This window comes from Pagrus major, chromosome 12, assembly GCF_040436345.1.
Source record: "Pagrus major chromosome 12, Pma_NU_1.0".
NCBI lineage: Eukaryota > Metazoa > Chordata > Actinopteri > Spariformes > Sparidae > Pagrus > Pagrus major.
The window spans coordinates 1,005,796-1,027,969 of record NC_133226.1 but is presented as its reverse complement, the minus strand read 5'-3'; the positions used below and the strand labels follow the sequence as shown (position 1 = coordinate 1,027,969).

General features: G+C 41.3%; 2 protein-coding genes across 2 annotated transcripts in view; one reads left to right on the top strand and one right to left on the bottom strand.

Annotated features, from left to right (window-relative positions):
- Positions 1-13,927: 13,927 nt before the first annotated feature.
- LOC141006014 (uncharacterized) lies at positions 13,928-15,912 on the bottom strand. The gene is made up of 2 exons (XM_073478097.1): positions 15,752-15,912; positions 13,928-15,091 (listed from the first exon to the last, which is right to left on the bottom strand). Exons 1-2 carry the CDS (start codon positions 15,816-15,818, stop codon positions 14,013-14,015), a joined length of 1,146 nt encoding a protein of 381 aa, XP_073334198.1. The 5' UTR covers positions 15,819-15,912; the 3' UTR covers positions 13,928-14,012.
- Positions 15,913-20,177: 4,265 nt separating this feature from the next.
- Positions 20,178-22,174, top strand: part of LOC141005669 (carnitine O-acetyltransferase-like) — a 29,272-nt gene continuing 27,275 nt past the window's right edge. Inside the window, exon 1 of the mRNA XM_073477597.1 lies at positions 20,178-20,295. Coding sequence (XP_073333698.1) covers positions 20,269-20,295 — 27 coding nt within the window. The 5' untranslated portion in view covers positions 20,178-20,268. The remainder of the gene's footprint in view (positions 20,296-22,174) is intronic.

Here is a 22,174-nt window from a genome sequence, read left to right as displayed (position 1 = left end):
TTTCTCTTCTCTTCTCTGCCTCTGAGCTTCCTGTTTACTTGTGACCATGGTAACTGAGCCCAAAGCTGAGACATACCTGCACTTTGTTTACCCTGGTACCATAGCAACTCGATGACGCTGTTTTGTTTTAGACTTTCTGATCTGACATCTGTTTTGTAAATAAATACTATAATATTAATCAAATATTAATGTAATATTCATATTATAAATATTAAGGATATCTAATCTTTTTAAATATTTTATTGCTGTGCATCATCTTCTGTTAAAGTATTGTAGTGTAATATAACCATATAATCATAAGTAAGTAGTTAGTGGGTAATGACAACTGGTAACAAGTACTGAGAATCTAATCAAAATGTGAATGAATCATAAATGAATGGTTTTGCTCTGCTCTCTCACTAGTTGATTGAACATGCACCTATTGATTGAATTGATGATTAAACTACTGAATTGTGTTAACTTGGAGTGAAATATAACCACAAATATAAGAGTGAAATCATGTAACCAAATATACCACACTTTTATTATTGTTGTTAAAAGAGATGCAGTCAGTAGGGCAGTAGAACATATCATGGAGGAGAGAAAAAACGTCTCACAGCCGAGCACAGTGGAGGCAAGCAGACGCGGATTAATGCACAGGCTTCCCTAGGCTGCAGCCTAGGGGCCCCACGTGTGGAGGGGCCGTGGCGTCACAGCCGTGGGGGACTTTTAAAACAAGGTGATTTCATCCCCCCGACTTTCTCCTAAGGTATTAAACCGCTTGCCCGCCCTCGCGGTGTACCAGCGTACTAAAATGGAGCGCACCTCAGTCCCCCATACATGAAAACCCATTGGCCAAGTTAGATTGATTGACAGCCATCAAGCCAATCACAGCCATTTGACCAAACCCACTAGTCCCAGCCCCCCGGGAAAGTAAACACTTACATGTAACACGGAGCTGCCGTCACTCGCTGCCGCAGACAGCGAACAGAGCAGAGGTATGAAACGGTTATTTAACTAGTTAATAATGTAGAATTTTGTCTGTAAATAACTAAACTATGTCTTGCTTTGTGGCATGTCCACTAATATTAAGCAAGCCAGGTGGCAAACAAAGTTAATGCAAGCCAGGTAAAGTTAATGGTAACTGACAGATAGTTTTCTACAGACATCCACTGATTTTGATATTATTCAACATTATCATTATTCTTTTTGTTAGGAATGCCAAACAGGAAGAGGCAGCAGAAGATTGACTTCTTTTTCAAGTCAAGTTGTCATTTAATTGGAGTTATGTGACAGGAGGGAAACAGAAAGCTAGCTTTCAATCCATAAATGCACTAGTTCAATTTTATGGTAGTACATTCATATTCTTGCATTAATGCCATGTAGGTGTTCATTTACGTAACTTAAAGCTATTTGTTGGAGTTTAAAACCTTCTTTTCAATGAAGAAAATCTCCTACATCAACTCATCCCTGTTACTGCTCTCAGAAACTAGAAAAGAATAGAAATGAAGACAATGAAATGCAATAAAACTATTAAAATCTTAAATAATAAGAGGAATAAAATAATATAGAGTACAATAAAGGCTAGGATGAAAGATTAGTTAAAACAGATTAGAACAAGAAAATATATGTAAAATAATTAATAAAAAGCAGATAAAAGAACAACAAAAGAATTGAATGTTTCCTAATCAAAATCAAGGCTGTTTGTTCTAAGTTTACATAAAATATTTCAACACTTCCATGTTCAGGAATATTAACACTGAGTTCTTTATGTAGGATGTTTCTGAGGAAGGGAAGTTCAGGAGTCAGGACAAAGGAGAGCATGGAGAAGATGAGGGAGAGAACAGGAGAGAAGTTGGAGAGAAGACAAGAGGGGGAGAACACAGGAGAAGAGAGGGAGAACACAAAAGAAGGAGAAGGGGAGAACATGAGAGAAGGAGAGGGAGATAACACAAGAGAAGAGGGAGGAACACAGTGTTCTTGCCAGTTTCACTCACTCACACTTGTTCTTTAATAAGACATATACATTAATTTCTTAATACCATGGTATGTGATTGCTTGTGAATATATAATATCTTAGGTTAAAGAGCGTTGTGCTATAATGTACATTTTGAATGCAATATTATTGGCATATCCTAGTTAAGAAAATCTAGAAATGCATCGCATTAGTTTTGGAGACTGAAACAGGGGCCAAAGGTGGTTGTGGTGCTCATGTGCTACCCCAGAACCCCCCCACATTTAAAATTGCTGCTCCACCCCTGTGGAGGGGTCCTTGAATTGGTAAGATTATTTTTTAGAAATTTAAATACACTTGTATAATTATGGTACTTGTACAATAATGGAAAAATTCATTGACCTCTATTGGTCCATGGGGTAATAAACAAACAAAACAGCACTGATTGGGCAGACACGGGTCACCTCATCTAATCAAGCTCATCGATTCGATTTGACCTACCTGTGTGCTAACTGGAGTGTGTGTGGATCATGTTTGCCAAATATTCTCCTGCACTGTTACACATGGTGCAAAATTAAATTTTTTCTGGGAGAGCATGATGCATAAGGGGGGGCCCACATAAAAAATAGCCTAGGGGCCCATGACTACCTTAATCCTCCTCTGGCTACGGGTCCAGACGGGATCAGCTCCAGGCTCCTCAAGTCCTGTGCAGACCAGCTGTACAGGATTGTGGAGTACCTCTTCAACATGAGCCTGAAGCTGGGAAAAGTGCCACTGCTGTGGAAAACCTCCTGCGTGGTACCAGTACCAAAGGCCCCTCCCCCAAAGGACTTCACCAGCTACAGACCAGTTGCTCTCATTTCACACCTGATGAAGACCCTGGAGCAGCTGGTCCTTGTTCATCTCCGCCCTCTGGTGGGTCCTTTTATTGACCCACTCCAGTTTGCCTACCAGCCTGGCATCAGAGTGGACGACGCCATCATCTTCCTCCTGGACAGATCACTGTCTCACCTGGAAAAGCCTGGATGCACTGTGAGGATCATGTTCTATGATTTCTCCAGTGCTTTTAACACCATACAGCCTGCACTTTTGGGGGACAAGCTGGACCTCACGGGGGTGGACCAACACCTCACGTCCTGGATTCTCGACTACCTCACCAACCGGCCACAGTATGTGAGGACTTGGGACTGTGTGTCGGACACGGTTGTCTGCAGTACGGGGGCCCCACAGGGAACAGTCCTGGCCCCTTTCTTGTTCACCCTGTACACTGCAGACTTCTCCCACCAATCACCCCACCGCCATCTACAAAAGTTCTCTGACGACTCTGCTATCGTCGGTCTCATCAGGGACGGGGACGACAGAGCCTACAGAGAACTTATTAAGGACTTCGTAGACTGGTGCCAGTGGAACCACCTCCAGCTCAACGCTGGGGAAGACCAAAGAGCTGATGGTGGATTTCCGCAGACACAGACAACCCTGCACACAGGTGAACGTCCAGGGAACGGACATTGAGATGGTGCCATCTTACAAGTAGTTCACCTGAACAATAAACTGGACTGGACTGATCACACTGCAGCAACATACACCGCGTTCCAAATTATTATGCAAATTGGATTTAAGTGTCATTAACATTTCATTTTTTGTTTTTGGTTTATGGATGGTATTGTGTCTCAGGGCTCTTTGGATCACTGAAATCAATCTCAGACACCTGTGATAATTAGTTTGCCAGTTGAGCCCAATTAAAGGAAAACTACTTAAGAAGGACGTTCCACATTATTAAGCAGGCCACAGGTTTCAAGCAATATGGGAAAGAAAAAGGATCTCTCTGCTGCCAAAAAGCATCAAATAGTGCAATGCCTTGGACAAGGTATGAAAACATTAGATATTTCACGAAAACTTCAGCGTGATCTTCGTACTGTGAAGAGATTTGTGGCTGATTCAGAGCACAGATGGGTTTGTGCAGATAAAGGCATAATGAGGAAGGTTTCTGCCAGACAAATTCATCAGATTAAGAGAGCAGCTGCTAAAATGCCACTACAAAGCAGCAAACAGGTATTTGAAGCTGCTGGTGCCTCTGGAGTCCCGCGAACCTCAAGGTGTAGGATCCTCCAGAGGCTTGCAGTTGTGCATAAACCTACTATTCAGCCACCCCAAACCAATGCTCACAAACAGAAACAGTTGCAGTGGGCCCAGAAATACATGAAGACTAATTTTCAAACAGTCTTATTTACTGATGAGTGCCGTGCAACCCTGGATGGTCCAGAAAGATGGAGTAGTGGATGGTTGGTGGATGGCCACCAAGTCCCAACAAGGCTGCGACGTCAGCAAGGAGGTGGCGGAGTCATGTTTTGGGCCAGAATCATGGGGAGAGAGCTGGTAGGCCCCCTTAGGGTCCCTGAAGGTGTGAAAATGACCTCGGCAAAGTATATAGAGTTTCTGACTGACCACTTTCTTCCATGGTACAAAAAGAAGAACCGTGCCTTCCATAGCAAAATCATCTTTATGCATGACCAATGCACCATCTCATGCTGCAAAGAATACCTCTGTGTCATTGGCTGCTATGGGCATAAAAGGAGGGAAACTCATGGTGTGGCCCCCATCCTCCCCTGACCTCAACCCTATGAGAACCTCTGGAGCATCCTCAAGCAAAAGATCTATGATCGGGGAGGCAGTTCGCATCAAAACAGCAGCTCTGGGAGGCTATTCTGACATCCTGCAAAGAAATTCAAGCAGAAACTCTCCAAAAACTCACAAGTTCAATGGATGCAAGAATTGTGAAGGTGATATCAAAGAAGGGGTCCTATGTTAATATGTAATGATTTCAGTAAATATGACCTCCTAATGCTGCAAATTCAAAAAATGACCTTTTTCATTTCTTTACAACCTATAAAATGTTTTGAAACTGTTGTGCATAATAATTTGGAACAGTGCATTTTGAGTTTTTTATTTTTGAAAAAAATACTGTTATCATTGGGAGGTTTGTTCAATAAAATTTGAATTATACCCTAACGGTTGATGACTTGAAAATTATACTGACTGTCATTTGCATCGACTATTTAGGAAAATCAGAGAAAAATATCATTTGCATAATAATTTGGAACGCGGTGTATAAAAAAGGTCAGAGCAGACTCCATCTGCTGAGAAAGCTCAGGTCCTTTGGAGTGCAGGGGGCACTCCTGACAACTTTCTATGACTCTGTGGCATCAGCCATTTTCTATGGAGTAGTCTACTTGAGCAGCAGAATCTCGGCAGCAGGTAGGAAGAGACTTGATAAACTTATCAAGAAGGCCAGCTCCATCCTGGGATGCCCTCTTGACCCAGTGCAGGTGGTGGGAGAGAGCAGGATGATGGATAAGCTGTCATCGCTGCTGGTGAAGGAGTCCCACCCCCTGCAGGACACTATCACAGCACTGGGCAGCTCCTTCAGCAATAGACTGATACACCCCAAGTGTGTGAAAGAGAGGTATCACAGGTCCAAGTGTGTGAAGAAGAGGTATCACAGGTCCAAGTGTGTGGAGGAGAGGTATTGCAGGTCCTTCCTTCCTGCTGCTGTTAGACTGTACAACCAGCACTGCTTCCAGTAGCCCTCACATGTGCACTCAAACTCTACACATATCCCAGTCTCATTCTCACTTTGGTTTGCACTAACCGGACAATTTTTATTACCCATATTTATTATTTGTAAATAAAAATACTGCCCACACTGTGTATAATTACACTGTTCATATTGTAAATATTATGTATATACGAGTCTATTCTATTTCTTATTTTTTTATTATATTGTTTATTTTTTACTTTTATTACTGTTTATTGTAATATTCCTTACCTTGACTGCTGTAACACAGAAATGTCCCCATTTGCAGGACAAATAAAGGAATTCTGATTCTGATTCTGATTTAGTACAGTAATTTGGACGTTTGATGCCCAATATAACTCTGTGCCAATTGCCTCAACAAGTGTTGTTTAATGTTCTTGCATTGTTTGCCAGGACTGTCTGGTTTAACCAGTGTAGGCATGAAAATGTTGTTGCCGATACTGGACGGAAGGAGTCAAGGACTCCCCTTCCAGAAAGCTGCTCATTTGCGCTTGTTACTTCAACTGCACAGATATGGCCAATTAAATGTTAGTGGAAAGTATTTTTACATTTATTCACTGTTCACAAGTTCAGTTTCATGTTTACTTGATATGTAGGGTTTCATGCAGTACTGCCGCTGACTGATCCAACTGTGTCTCTGTCGTTCCTCCTATCACATGTGAACTGCTCACAAAGTAACATGGTGATTGTGTGTTTATAGTGCACCCATATACTTAGGGGTTTCAAATCAATACACTGCGATAATCAAATTTGCAGTAGCATATATCGTGTCACAGTGTGGGCCGTGGCAGCTTGTTTTGTTCTTGTTTTTCCAGTTATTTTCCCCCTACCTGTTTCCCCCTCCTTTTCCCACACTTGCTCCTTCCTTGTGTGTGGCCGTGTCCAAATTCAGGGGCTGCAGCCCAGGAAGGGCGCATTTGAAGGCCAATTACGTCACAACGCTGCGCGAAGGCTGTCCAAATTCGAAGGCTGCGCCACATGCAGCCATGGATCTATTAGATCCATGCATGCAGCCCACAAATGCAGCCTTCCCCACCCTCGTTTAGGAGGACGCACCGCTACTATCCTTCGCGGCCTCATATATCCCAAGATCCTTTGCGCACCGCTGCTCAGTCCCGAAACAGAAGAGGAAGCAAGAGAAAATGGCGACATCAAGTGGCGCAGACATGACATTTAAATTTAAGTAATGGGTTTATACTCGGTTTTTACTCATTTGAACATCCAACGCCAGATATGTTAAACTTCAAGAGACTATAAAACCTCCAAAGTTTAACTTTCAGTTAAAATACGTGAAGCTGGTAATGCTATGGTAAACATAGTTGTTATTCACCAATGGGTTCATGTTTATTTTGTAATGTTGATAATTCAATTCAGATTTGACACATTGTACACACACAAATAAATGTACACGTTTGATAGATTTGAACCAAAACAGACTTTAATGCATGAACACCTGGTGACGCAACCAGGAAATACTCCGAAGGCTAGACCGTCCCATTTAACAACGGTGGATGTAGCCTTCAAGGTCTCTCCGAAGGCCGCGGCCTTCGTGGACCGCTAAGGCCGCGGCCTTGAAGGCTGCAGCCCCTGAATTTGGACACAGCCTCTGTGTCTGTGCTTGTGGGAGTGGCTTACTGGTTCCTGCTGCAGCAGAGAGACACACCTGTTAAGCATCAGACTCCTCAACTACCTCTACATGACCCAGGTCACTTTACCACTCCAGTGCCAGATTATTTCGCCTCCCTGATGTGGTACATGGTCTCTAAGCTAGCTCTACTTCCTGTGATTCTCGTTTCTTGAGTCATTGTGTTTGCTACCCTGCTAACCTTGTTTCTCCTCAACCTTTCCAGTGATCAACCTACTGTTACGGCTCGCGCCATTATTCGTTAGTGTGTGTGTGTGTGTGTGTGTGTGTGTGTGTGTGTGTATTTTCTTTTTGTACACAGAGTAAGAGCTCCTGTCTCCCCAGAGGATTGTGTGGCTCCCGCACCTCATTGGTTCCGCATCCCTGCTGTGGCAGCGAGGGATTGGCTGCTCCAGGAAGCGGGGACTATAAGAGCCGGCAATGCCGGCAATTCTTTTCTTTTTTATAGGGCTTAGATAGATTCGGACCCCGGAGTTTAGATCTGTGTTTTGTTTGTTGTTTTAGGCCTGAGCTCACCCTGAAGCCACGCTTCACCACTTGTATATAGAGCACCTATTTCACTGTACATAATTGCACTTATTACTCGTGTTATAAATAAATTGTTTTGTGTCACTTAACTTGCACCGTGTTGGGTGTTGGTTATTTATGTTAGGCTTGGCTCCCTAGGTCGAGCGTAACACTACCTTCAAGTCCCAGCTCCATTGCCACACTGTCACCCAGCCTCCAGCACCTCTGAGTCTCCACCACCACACCAGCTGAGCCACCTGTCCAACCACCTGCTGAACCACCTGCCTGAGCCCAAGCCTGAGCCGTTTTCACTGCCTTCTACCAGAGCATCTATAATAAATTGCTTTTACCTACTCCCTGTCTTGGTGTCCACTTTTGGGTCCTACAACTAACCTAGTACAAACAAAAGCTGATGGCTAATTCAGTATCAGTTGTTTCAAAAAAACGTCTCCTTCACTTCATAACTTACTTTACTTGGAGACCCCTGCACCCTCTCCCAAAAATCTACTATTTGCACTGGTAGTTTAATTAATCAATGAGGACTTACCTCTTGAGTGCACATTTGGTCTCAGTGAGGAGTCGGTGATGCTCCTTTTGTGTCGCCAATTATTAGTGCTGTGTCTCACATCACCTGTGTGGACATGTGAAACATCAAAATAAACTTAACGGAATATTTGAAATTGGAATTTAACATTACAATGCTAAGTATATAAAAGTGTAGGACTGTATATATAAAATGTTTGATTTCCAAATCTGGAACACATCAGCACTTGCCTTTAATGGCTGGTGCAGATCTTTCAGGTGTGAATGAAGTTTCTCTATTAATGTTGTAGAAAATCATTTGTAATGGGTCTGTGTTGGTCTATGATAGGATGATGAAATCTTTAACTGTTACAAGTACATTTCCATATAAAAATCAACAAAGTGCATCCTTGAAAAACAAAATCCAAAATGTTAAATGTATTTTCTTCAAATTAAAATTGAAGAGCCTGACGTCTTTGGGCAGGTCTGGATCTCACAGGAGATGGAGGACTTTGTCTCACAGGTCTGGATCTCACAGGAGAACACATTTTAGAGATTAAAAGGTTTGTGTTAATATGGCATCAGAATGTATCTTTAATTTATCAAAGTACAGTTGTAGTGCATGCTGAGATGTTGTGCAATAGCAAAGATGGAAAGGAAATCAAATCATGCAAGGGATTAGTGCATTTCATGCAATGAGTTTTTGAAAGCTTTAGTGGTCAGGTGTCAAAAAAGCTGTAGTTAGGAGCACCTTCACCAGCATATTTCAAGTTTATGTGGGGGACATGCAAACAAAATGACATATGAAATCATTAGCATTTCTACTCATTTCAGTTTGTGCAGCTGAGGGAAAATGGCAAATCCCTGTCTGTAAGACAGACACACGGCCTTTCTGTAAATGGCCCCTCTTTGTATTAGCCTTTGTTTTGCCATTGTCAAGTCACTGCTGACTAACATGATGTTGAGGAGCTTGGAATTGCAGGGCTTTTCAAACAGATCCTCGCAGTGGTTTTCATTAACCACATCAATCAAGAGAGTTCCCTCCCTTCTTTTTTCCTGAATGAATCCTACTGAATTGTCCTCCTCAAGAACACAGTTATTTGGCTTTTTTTCCACTGATTTTGTATGTACTTCGTGGGGATCTGCCAGGTGTTTCAGCAGGTCATTTTTCTGCAAGTCTTTTTGTGACTTGCACCAGAGGTCCTTTTCCTCTTCCACTTATAACTTGCAAATGGTTCTCAAGTGGAAAGCACAAGGTGTTGTTTAAAGAGCACCTGTAGTTTACAGCATCATCTTGCAAGTGTTTCAGTGAATGAATGTTGCTTGTAGGAAAAGTGGGTCCATAGAAATCCACTGCATTATCACAAAGTGTTCCAGGATGTTGTGCGCATATGCAAGGTAGGTCTGCCTCTTCACATCTTAGTCATCCAAAAGAATAGTCATGGCAACAGTGAGACACAGAAAATGCTGGTACAGCTCATCAGGAAGCACGTCCTTCAGCAGCACCGGCCCTGTGTACAGCATGAACTGGCGTAGCTCTGTTGCTTTCCATCGGCTTGTTCATTGCTCCAAGACAGACTAGGTGCATGAAGTCCAAGGAAACTGTCACACACAAAATACATGCCCTAACAAGAGGCGATGTCTTTTTTATGGTCAGTGTATCTAACTTGGCTGATTGCTTCACCAATTCTTTGTTGACTGGGGCTCTAAATACGACCCTTCCTTCAACCTTTTGTGCTGCTGCAACACAGCGCTCACATCCATGAAGACTATTGTCATGAACCAGCTCTGGGTTCAGAAAAATATGGGAGACCACACCGAGATTATTTAACAAAACAGTTTATTGTATTAATTGAACAACTACATACAAAAATAAAATAAAGTATGTAGGTCAGTATTACCAAGGGTGTTTGAAGTGTATGGGTGTGTAAGTGTAGTGCAGTTTAGCAAATAAATCTAACCAAACATAACCAAACCAAAGCCCTGCATGCTGGGAAGGACAGAGAGCCAGAAATGACTTGATAGCCAGGTTATATAGGGAGGAGGAGCCCTGATGTGGATCAGTTTCAGGTGAGGCATCTTCTCCTGACACACCTCAATCATCTGCACAGAAATGGGTTAAGATACAACAAACTGACAGGGTCACCACACTATTGTGACAATACATTTGAGAAATACTCTAGTTTGTGAATCACATGAAGCAGGGTTCTGGCATCTTTGGGAAGTGCATGCTCTTGACATCTAAGCTCCTTAAGTAGCTCATTTAATGCCTTGTGAGTCTGGTTTGTAGTAACTGCCCATTTAGCCAAGATGGTTTGTCAGTGTTAGATCTAAAGGTTCATCCAACTGCTCAGTGTCACTTCCACTAGAATTGGTGTATGAGTAATACTCTGGGTCCCCTTCGGCTTCATTCTCAGAACCTGCAACGGTGTCAGTGGTGCTATAGACCCCTTTCCAACCTACGTCATCACCGGATGCGCGCGCATTGTTGACCCAAAAACAGCGGAAGAAGGAGTACGAGTTTGAATAGAGCGAGGGAAAAATTGTTTCTTTAGTTGCGTTTTTAGAGTCGCGATAGACAAAAACAACATGCCTAGCTGTTGTGTGTACGGTTGCACAAATCGCAATTCAAAGGAACATACATTTTTTGCCATTCCCAGAGGAAACAGGCCTTTTCAAAAACACCGTAGGAGCCTGTGGCTGCAAGCCATAAAGAGAACTGACTGGACCGAGGACATCATTAGGAATGCCCGCGTTTGTGGTGCCCATTTCATATCTGGTAAGTTATCGGGGCTATCTGGTTTAGCTTTAGTTGAATGCCTTTAATACGAGTAAGTGTCCGGGAATTGTGTTTGCAACCAATAGACTATAAGTATGCTACTGACAGCTACTGCTAGCTAGTCACAAACTTATACAACTGAGAGCTTCAGTGTATGGTGTACAGTAGCTCCACGTAACTGCTTTAGTGCTCTAGCATCGTTGTTTAGGATGTGTGCCCTGGTTGTCTTTTCTCTGAATTGAGCATTTCAAAACACTTGAGAAACCAAGAAGTGGTTACCTGGTGTTTTCTGGCTAATATGTATCTTTTTACAGGTGAGATGTCACTGGACCATGAGAGTCCTGATTTTGTGCCCTCTATTTTTTCATACACTAAACAAAACCAAAACCCCGAAGCAAAGACCAAAAGGTAAGATACAATAAATATAACCTAGCTATTTGTGTTTTTAGTTTAACCTAATGGCATGATTAACTCATGATGAGTATTCATGGTTTACTCATTTTTGTATCAAGCAAACCATGACTGATATTAAAATGGGATCTACAAGGGAGGAATGTATTGTTAAACCGTTTGGGATCAGTACTTTTGTTCATTTCAGTTTTTTATGTGAAGGTACCAAAGAAAAAGGAAATGGAATGAAAGAGTTCTGGTTGCTCCACCAAATCAACCTGCACCTGCTCCTGAAACTCCAGAGGAAGTCACCAGCATGGATCACAGTCCGAGTAAGTGTAGCCACTGTTATGTCATTTCATGTATCTGCATTGTATAATGGTTTGACCATCTTAAGTTCTCTCCCCGTATGCTGATCTCAACATCCATGCTTTTAATTACTACCCATATTTATGCACAGTGTAGACTAACAAACAATTGGAATTATACTTAGGTCTATATATGTGACAAATAAAATATCCTTGTCCCTGTCCTTTTCTCCTCTTCTATTCACAACTGCTCCTCCTTATATGTTTTCTATACACCTCTCCACCTCCTCTTCAATTCTCAACACTCCTCATGTATGCAAGACTAAATACACTCTCAGGGGTGCATGAGATAGCAGCATTTTGGCGCCTGTCACATTCACCTAGTCATTATGAGGTTGTGAACAATGTTCTAACCGTTCTCTTTAATGCTAAAGCTGAAGAGGACATTTCAGTCACAAGGACAGAATACGATGACCTGAAGCTGAGGTACACAATGCTGGAAAGTGACCACATCAACCTGCAGAAAAAGTATCACCAGCTGCAAGATGAAAATGACCGACTTCAAGAGGAGCTGAAGAAGTCTACATTTTCATACTCAAATATTAAGTGTAACATGGCACAACTGTTGTTTATCACTGGTATTACATCTGTGCTCTTTGACTGGTTGTGCACCAAACTTACAGGAAGTGTAAAAATAATCAGTCAGAAGCTTTCTCTTCAGGATCATCTTTTGATAGTGTTAATGAAATTAAGGTTGGGTCTAACTAACACTGATTTGGCTTACAGGTTTAAGATCTCAACAGCTACCTTGTCTAAAATTTGTCGGAGCTGGATACCAGCTATGGCCATAATACTCAAACCACTTATTAAATGGCCCAGTAAGGAAGCCACACTAAGAAATATGCCAAAAACGTTCAAGCGAAAATTTAAGAGGTGCCGCTGTATAATTGATTGTACCGAGATCTTCATTAATAGACCCAGTCATATGACCTCCAGATCCCAGTCGTGGTCAAACTACAAACACAATAACACCTTAAAATATTTGATTGGCATCACTCCAGCTGGAGCTATTTCATTTCTGTCTAAGGGTTGGGGTGGGCGGGTTTCTGACAAGAGATTAACGAAGGAATCAGGGTTTTATGATCTTTTGGAATTTAATGATGAAATTTTGGCAGACAGGGGATTTCTTATTGCAGAAGAACTTGCAGCTCATGGTGCCACCCTTCGCATTCCAGCTTTCACTAAAGGCAAAAGGCAACTTTCTGCACAGGAGGTCGACACATCAAGACAACTGTCTCGTGTCAGAATACATGTTGAACGTGTTATAGGGAGATGGAAGAACTTCAGAATTTTGCAAACAAGAATTCCACTGTCACAGGCTGACCTTCTAGATGATATTGTTATTGTGTGTGGTAGTCTCACAAACCTTTGCAAGAGTATTGTTCCAAAAAAATCTAAGAATTAAGCAAGCCAATCAGAAGCCACTATTCCCTTAGTAAGTTGTAGAAATAATAACAAGTCTTGATGTTTCTTTTTTTTTTTCATCAGTGATTTAGAGCTGTGACTATGAATTGAATATCAGCCATTAATGATTTACTTGACTAATAAACTTTTGCTAATATACTACTGGAGTTGTTTTTTCTCACTGATTGTGTAAATGTGTTGATTATTTTCTCTTTTTAAAGCTACAAATATCCAACTTCCACAGCTGTAAACATGATGCACAAGTATACAGATATTCACTTTAAATATGTGTTGTATATCAAACTCGGGTATGAATCCCCACGAAACTTCAAATAAAAGTAATGAACTATGTTTTAAAAAACAGTATTTCACATGATATGCCTTTTAATATATTTTATTGTATTAGTGGGAATAGGTTTCTGTGAATCAATTGTGATAATGTGAGCTGCAGGATAAACAATAAAGCTCATCTAATTTTAAATTATTTTTTATTTAACAACTTTGTCAAGTTCATTCAGCCAACACAAAGGTAAACATGGCTCATTCAAAGGCAATGCTTAATTAAACTCATTAAGAAACAGGGGACACAGTGAATTAACAAAAATAAGATAAATATGAAACAACAATAAAATAATTGAAAATATCCAGTGTGTAAAATATATTCAGTTGACTATCATAATTCAGCGTCTGAAAGAGTTGATGAACATTTTCAATATGCAATTGAAACTTGAAGAAACTATCAACTATTAATGTATTAATTAATTGTCAGTAAACAATTGAGAACTGGGAGACTGAATTAAATGTAGTCCTAAAGAATGGCCAAAGTTAACTGCAATGTGATAAGAACAAAAAAAAAAAAAAATTGTTGTCTAACCCAGTGAACCACTGGAGCACGTCCCCCCAAGACATTCCTGGCACAACCACTTTGCTGGCTTACGCCTGATCTGTGCACAGCTGTAATGGAAGTGGCTGTTGCATTTACCACAGTTGACAGTTTTACCAAAATCAGGCCTCCTACAGGACTTGCAGGCTCTCCCAGTCTCCATGGCTGGATCATGTCTTCTTGTCAGTAGCTCTGGCAACACACATGTGACAAAGACCTGCTCTGCTTTTGGCAAAGACTGCTGCAGGAGGTCTTCATCTCTTAAAATACGCTGCAGAACAAACTCATTTTTTGTCCACACTACAAAGTCACAATAGCTGACATCACACACGTGAATGTGAAGCTGGACTTGATAATAATATTGGTGTGAGGGTTTCAGCTTGTCTGTCTTGTCGAGACAAAACTGAGCGTCTTTCTCACACCCCTGTAGAGCATCTCTGTATTTGTAGGGGCACTTGACCTCCAACACCCCTCTGCTGCAGCATGCACATGTTATTATCCCATCTGGGGAGGATCCCAGGTGTGGCTCAGAGGGCCGCACCACTAAACCACTGGGGCTAACCTTGAAGTCCTCATGGGTCTGTTCCATGTAGTCAGTGTATGCTTTTCTTGCCGTTTCTTCCATTTGTTGACCCCATAAAACAGATGGAATGTTTAATTGTGTTTGGTTGTATTGCATAATGTTCTGTAAGTAATTTGTGCTTATTTTGTCAGTAGTGGTAATGTGGTAAAATTTCGTACTGGTGATCCGACCAGCCCTATGCGCATGCCAGCAGGTAGATTTCGATTGTTGCCGGGTAACTGACTCCAGCTTTTGACATCCATGGGCTTTTAGTTTGGTTTCTAGTCCAAGAAACACTTCCTCACTTTTCACCAGTATTTCTTGTGGGGATAGTTCCGTGTTTGCACTGCTGAATAAAGAAGTCAAGGGCTCCGGCATTCCCTGTTGTTCCTCATCATCGGTATCCTCAGATGCAGTGTCTGTGTCACTGTCCTCAAAGCTTGTGAGCACCACAGCATTTGGGGCAATAACTTTCAGCTCACGGATGTCATCATCAGTCAGTGCTGATGACAGGACAAAAAGAAAGACGTTATTATGTGGATTCTGAATATTTATGATCATTCAAATAGTCTACTGGTATACAGAAATTAATCATTGTTTAACTTATACTAACTTCATCTTCATACTTTTTATCTCTGTATTGTAAAGTAATGTCTTTGTACCTTAAACTAACTATATCTTTACACTTTTCATCTCTGTGTGTTGTGTTGTAGTGTGTATTTATATTATTGAAGATGCAGTAAAACATTTTTCAGATTAATCAAATGCACTGCAACAAAAGGAACTATTAATTGCCTTTGGGTCTGTCCCTCATTGCACATTTGGAAGCTTTTGGAAGCCTGTCTAGCCTCTTTGGATTGTGGAAGCTGATGTCCCTAAGAGGTGCTGGTTCTACTTGTTTCCTGCTCGGAGGTATCCATGAACATGCTTCCTCTGTAACTGCTGGCCTTTCTGTTCTCCCTATCCTGACACACAGCTCAACTTTAAATAAAATTGCTGCTGCATGGCTGCAACATGAGGCTAGTCTGAAATGTAAAAATGATAGAATAGATGACACTTTACATTTCAACACTCCTGACCTGGGAAAATTGCCATGAACAACAAGCAATAGGACAATAGCAGACATAGGACATAACATAGTAGCAGAAAGCTACGTTACTCACCCTGCCATGCAGGTACAATTGGCTGTGAGGATGTAATTTTCTTTTCTGTTGATGATGACCCAAGCATCGTACATTTCTGTTTTGTGTCCTTGTCTTTGGCTCGGCAAGACTTTGGATCTTAAAACACAGAACTCCGGATCGATATCATGGTGTTGTATGCTTTGTACATGGCCACACATCACATAATTGTACGCATCCAACGACTTGTAGGCTCGTAGCTTCTCCTTAGTGTAAACACTAGGTTTCTCAACTAAATATAGATGAATATCCGGCCATTGGACATCGGGCCACTTTGTGACATCTTCTTCCCACTCTGTAATTCCATACGGATCAGGAAGTTTCTTGCTATCCGCCAAAGTTAGTTTATTTAAATAATTTTCACGATCTTTTTCTGTCAATCGGCTGGTATAAACTGACATGAACTCCGCCATTCTGCCTCAACGATGCGCGCGCAGCCTGGCTACGTCATACTTGTTTACAAACACGGAAAGGGGTCTATAGCACTTTGTAGAAGGGCGCTTTATAAAGTTCACTCCATTGACTTGTATTAGTTCACGGGGCTGAGCTGCCGCCTCCAATATGGCGGCGGCGTCGACGTATCGCAGCAACGAGTCAACCTGCGGTCAAGCCAGCCGTGGTTCGCGTTCGCTTGGTCAAATCAGCCGCACGCTGTTTTCTAGTGCGCGAATATACGGACATTTACGGTAATCGTAAAGACACCGCTCTAAAGAGCTGCTGGTAGTGACAGTGGGGCGGACTGAAGTCACACAGTCAGACCCGTGAAAATTACGATACTTTTTCAGTAATTATTCCTGGTAATATACTGAAGGTATCACGGAGGTTTGCGTACGGATTTCAAAGTAAAGGACGAAAGTCAAAACGTAAGGATATTTCACCGAACTTTTACGTGGAATAAAAAGCTTATTTTCCATCAGCATACTGCTGAACGTAGTCCTTCCTAGACTGCATGCATAATATCAAGTACTTTTACTGTGTACTTTTTGAGTAATCTTCTGTCAAAGGGAATAAAAAGGTTATTTTACATAAGTAGTCTATGATTCTTATACTGCTGAACTAAGTACTCCCCAGACTACTTGCATGCATAATATCAAGTACTTTTACTGTGTACTTTTTGAGTAATCCTCTGTCAAAGTCCTTAACAGAGGACATGATGAGCACATTTCACCCAACTTTGATGTGGAATAAAAAGGTTATTTTCCATAAGTAGTCTATGATTCTTATACTGCTGAACTTAGTACTCCCCAGACTACCTTCATGCATAATATCAAGTACTTTTACTGTGTACTTTTTGAGTAATCCTCTGTCAAAGTCCTTAACAGAGGACATGATGAGCACATTTCACCCAACTTTGATGTGGAATAAAAAGGTTATTTTCCATAAGTAGTCTATGATTCTTATACTGCTGAACTTAGTACTCCCCAGACTACTTGCATGCATAATATCAAGTACTTTTACTGTGTACTTTTTGAGTAATCCTCTGTCAAAGTCCTTAACACAGGACGAGAATAAGGACAATTTGCCCAACTTTGACAGGGAATAAAAAGGTTATTTTCCATAAGTAGTCTATGATTCTTATACTGCTGAACTTAGTACTCCCCAGACTACTTGCATGCATAATATCAAGTACTTTTACTGTGTACTTTTTGAGTAATCCTCTGTCAAAGTCCTTAACACAGGACGAGAATAAGGACAATTTGCCCAACTTTGACAGGGAATAAAAAGGTTATTTTACATAAGTAGTCTATGATTCTTATACTGCTGAACTTAGTACTCCCCAGATTACTTGCATGCATAATATCAAGTACTTTTACTGTGTACTTTTTGAGTAATCCTCTGTCAAAGTCCTTAACACAGGACGAGAATAAGGACAATTTGCCCAACTTTGACAGGGAATAAAAAGGTTATTTTACATAAGTAGTCTATGATCCTTATACTGCTGAACTTAGTACTCCCCAGACTACTTGCATGCATGATATCAAGTACTTTTACTGTGTACTTTTTGAGTAATCCTCTGTCAAAGTCCTTAACAGAGGACATGATGAGCACATTTCACCCAACTTTGATGTGGAATAAAAAGGTTATTTTCCATAAGTAGTCTATGATTCTTATTCTTATTCTCGTCCTCTGTTAAGGACTTTGACAGAGGATTACTCAAAAAGTACACAGTAAAAGTACTTGATATCATGCATGCAAGTAGTCTAGGAAGTACTAAGTTCAGCAGTTTATGAATCATAGACTACTTATGGAAAATAACCTTTTTATTCCCTGTCAAAGTTGGGCAAATTGTCCTTATTCTCGTCCTGTGTTAAGGACTTTGACAGAGGATTACTCAAAAAGTACACAGTAAAAGTACTTGATATTATGCATGCAAGTAGTCTGGGGAGTACTAAGTTCAGCAGTATAAGGATCATAGACTACTTATGTAAAATAACCTTTTTATTCCCTGTCAAAGTTGGGCAAATTGTCCTTATTCTCGTCCTGTGTTAAGGACTTTGACAGAGGATTACTCAAAAAGTACACAGTAAAAGTACTTGATATTATGCATGCAAGTAGTCTGGGGAGTACTAAGTTCAGCAGTATAAGAATCATAGACTACTTATGTAAAATAACCTTTTTATTCCCTGTCAAAGTTGGGCAAATTGTCCTTATTCTCGTCCTGTGTTAAGGACTTTGACAGAGGATTACTCAAAAAGTACACAGTAAAAGTACTTGATATTATGCATGCAAGTAGTCTGGGGAGTACTAAGTTCAGCAGTATAAGGATCATAGACTACTTATGTAAAATAACCTTTTTATTCCCTGTCAAAGTTGGGCAAATTGTCCTTATTCTCGTCCTCTGTTAAGGACTTTGACAGAGGATTACTCAAAAAGTACACAGTAAAAGTACTTGATATCATGCATGCAAGTAGTCTAGGAAGTACTAAGTTCAGCAGTATAAGAATCATAGACTACTTATGTAAAATAACCTTTTTATTCCCTGTCAAAGTTGGGCAAATTGTCCTTATTCTCGTCCTCTGTTAAGGACTTTGACAGAGGATTACTCAAAAAGTACACAGTAAAAGTACTTGATATTATGCATGAAGGTAGTCTGGGGAGTACTAAGTTCAGCAGTATGCTGATGGAAAATAAGCTTTTTATTCCACGTAAAAGTTGGGTGAAATATCCTTACGTTTTGACTTTCGTCCTTTACTTTGAAATCCGTACGCAAACCTCCGTGATACCTTCAGTATATTACCAGGAATAATTACTGAAAAAGTATCGTAATTTTCACGGGTCTGACTGTGTGACTTCAGTCCGCCCCACTGTCACTACCAGCAGCTCTTTAGAGCGGTGTCTTTACGATTACCGTAAATGTCCGTATATTCGCGCACTAGAAAACAGCGTGCGGCTGATTTGACCAAGCGAACGCGAACCACGGCTGGCCACCCCGCTCAATGCGGCGTCTATACATATATGTCATGGATCTATGTCTATGGTGTTGATGGTGTGACCGCAGTGTATTCATCTATGCAGTGTAGTGATGTGTCGTTCACGAACGAGCCGGTTCAAAGAGCCGGCTCTTTGCCGTGAACGATTAGAACCGGTTCTCCAATGAGAGCCGTTTGTTGGGAGCCGTTTTTTTTTCTTCAGTATATCGCTGTCTCTCCACTTCCCTGTACTGTGCGTGTGCTCTGTTGTTTCCCACGTCGTTTTTTTACCCTGCGGTGCCTCCTTGCTCTCTCTCCCCTCCCCCTCCCCTCCTCCTTCTCGAACGCCAATCTGTAAGTCTTTGAGTGATACAGTAAGTTCCTTAACTCTATAGTGGTTCAAAACTGGTGTTGTTCACGTTGTGACATGTTAATAGTTTTATACTTTAATTTAATAGCACTGTATTTAATATTTGTATTGGGGCACCTTTTCTGTTATGAAGCTGCTTTGACAGCCTACTTTTTTGTATTGTGGTGGGTGTTTCTAGGCCCTATTTATATTTAACTATTTATTTTTTAAGTTATTTTTATGGAAGTGGTGCTATTTTGTGATAATTGAATTGGTTTAAATAAAAGTTTTATTCATAAAGCATTTTTGTGCTGCATTTTTACTCATATAAGTGCTTAACAATGTCAATAATGAAACAAAATGACGTAAAATTAGGTTTACACTATTAATTAATTAATAATGTAAAAAAATGCGTATGTGAGCCGTTTGGGAGCCGAAAGAGCCGGCTCTCCACATCAAGAAGAGCCGTTAGAGCCGGATCTCGCAAAGGAGCCGAAAATCCCATCATTAATGCAGTGTACTTGCACTCAGTCACACCCACCACTTGTTTATGGCAGCCGCAGCTGAGCCACTCTGCCCCGCTGTGCAGCTGTGACGTCAGGGCTCTTCCAGCCTGTCTCCAGCGCAGCGGCGTCGGTGTTGACAAAACGCCGATAAAATACTCGCTGAAAACTTTCCAAGCCATTCTGGACCTAGAGCACTGACGGACCACAGTCTGTGGGCGGTTCTTTGAAAGCAGAATGTGGGCCATTTGCAGCAGAACTATGGTAAGTACCGCACCTTCAGCTGACCCACATTACACTGGCCAAAAGCCAAGTTAAACTTAACCTCCTGACAGTAATAGACATGAGAAGTATCTCACACAGCCTTTTGATATAATGACTCATCAGTAAACACTAGTTAGCTAACAGCGTTGAAGGAATGCAAGATGTTAGCAAAGTTAGCTGACTTAGCTGGTAATGGACTAAAGTAACCTGAGCGGCTGCTAACAGTAAGCTAGCTCACCTCAGTGGGTCAAAGGTGGTTCTACCAGAGGAGCTGTGGCGCCCCGGTGCACACATCACTATAGACAGATACACAACAAAACAGCGTTCAGCTAACTTTCCTCATCATCACGCTGATTTTGAAGACAAAGCCACCTGTTGTATCTGTCCGGACAGACTTTAAATGACAGAAGCTACTAGCCTGTAGACACCGTGGAGCGTTCCGGGCTCATTTGATAGCTGCAACCTGCTGCAGGAGACTCTGAACAATTCACCTTAATTTTTACACCTGATCGACAGATTCTTTAGGAAAGGAGAACTTAACTAAGCGGGGGAAACTAAGTTTTTAGCAGTATCATTTACTTCTCAGCACGTCTGTTGACACGCTTCCTGCTGTTGTCAGGTGAAAGTGAGTCAGACTGCCCCCTACCGCCGAGACATGTCGCTATGATGGAGGTCACTCTGAGAACTGCTACCAACTACCCCTCAGTTGGTTGTAGACAGGATCACTGTAGCTGTTAGCCTAAACTAGCTGTGGCAGCAGACACCACTGGCGAATGTAACTCCAGTGATGGAGTCATGTGGGAGTCAGTGGAGGAAGCTGCTGCTGGGATAACATGAGTCAGCACATTTTACACCAACTTTTGAAGTCCATGCCAGCTCCAGTGCATGCTGTCATTAAAGCAAATAGCACATATTCTGAAATTGATGTACATTTTTCAAAGATTCAACTTTTCACTTGAACTGTTTTTGTAATCATTTGTAATGAACAAAAATATTATTGCATTGAACTTCTAAAACGATGTAATAATATAATAAACACAATGCCTGTTGAGAGCGTGTGAGTTCTGAACATGCCATGAACCCGTTTGGAGGAAGAAGCCACGACAAGTGTCACCAATGTGATGTTTATAAAGTGGATTGAATAGAAAGTAGTCGTATGGACTCAGGGCTCCAGACTAACTTTTTTTACTAGGAGCACAGTGGCCCCTAACTTAAAATTTTAGGGGCGCAAGCAGAAAATTTAGGGGCGCACACTATAAATCGACTTGCAAAGTTTTCCTATCATTTTCACTGTATTACTGATAAATACTTTGACAATAAATGCATAAACTACAATCTTATAAACTTGTGCAATAGTTTTAATAACATACACCAGTTATACAGCTTAAAAACACAAAGTGAATATTTATGCTCTACTGACAACAACAGTAGTGTTTTAATTGTCGTGTTTTAATTGTGTAGTGCCAGTCTTATCAGCAAATTTCGTGTTCCCCGCATGTTGTGGGTATCGACAGCAGAATTTGCAGTTCATTGAATTCGTCTCCCTGAAATACCTCAGCCAGGTGAACTCGCGCAGCCACTCATCGCGAAAGCTGAATTTCCTGCCTTTTTTTGCCACGACCGTTTCCTCACAATCTGAGTCGGACCCATTCTCGGGATGTGTCTTCTCTATAACATTAGGTTTAGGAAGAAAGTACGAACTGATAGTCCGCTTCAGCTTTGGACAGTTTCCAGCCGCCGTCAAAGAATATACAGGAAGTCACAGAAGCATTTACATCCTGTTAGATCCACCTGTAGGCTACCTGTAGTTTGCAGAACACGTTCGGATAGCTATGGCTGAAGAAATTGCGTATGCGTTCTTGATCGCTGATGAAATTGA

Excerpts from the sequence above, each read along its gene's own strand:
- LOC141006014 (XM_073478097.1), bottom strand. The coding sequence starts at position 15,818 with ATGCTTGGGTCATCATCAACAGAAAAGAAAATTACATCCTCACAGCCA. Across the intron at positions 15,092-15,751 it reads AATTGTACCTGCATGGCAGG|CACTGACTGATGATGACATC; the intron begins GTGAGTAACGTA and ends TCCTGTCATCAG.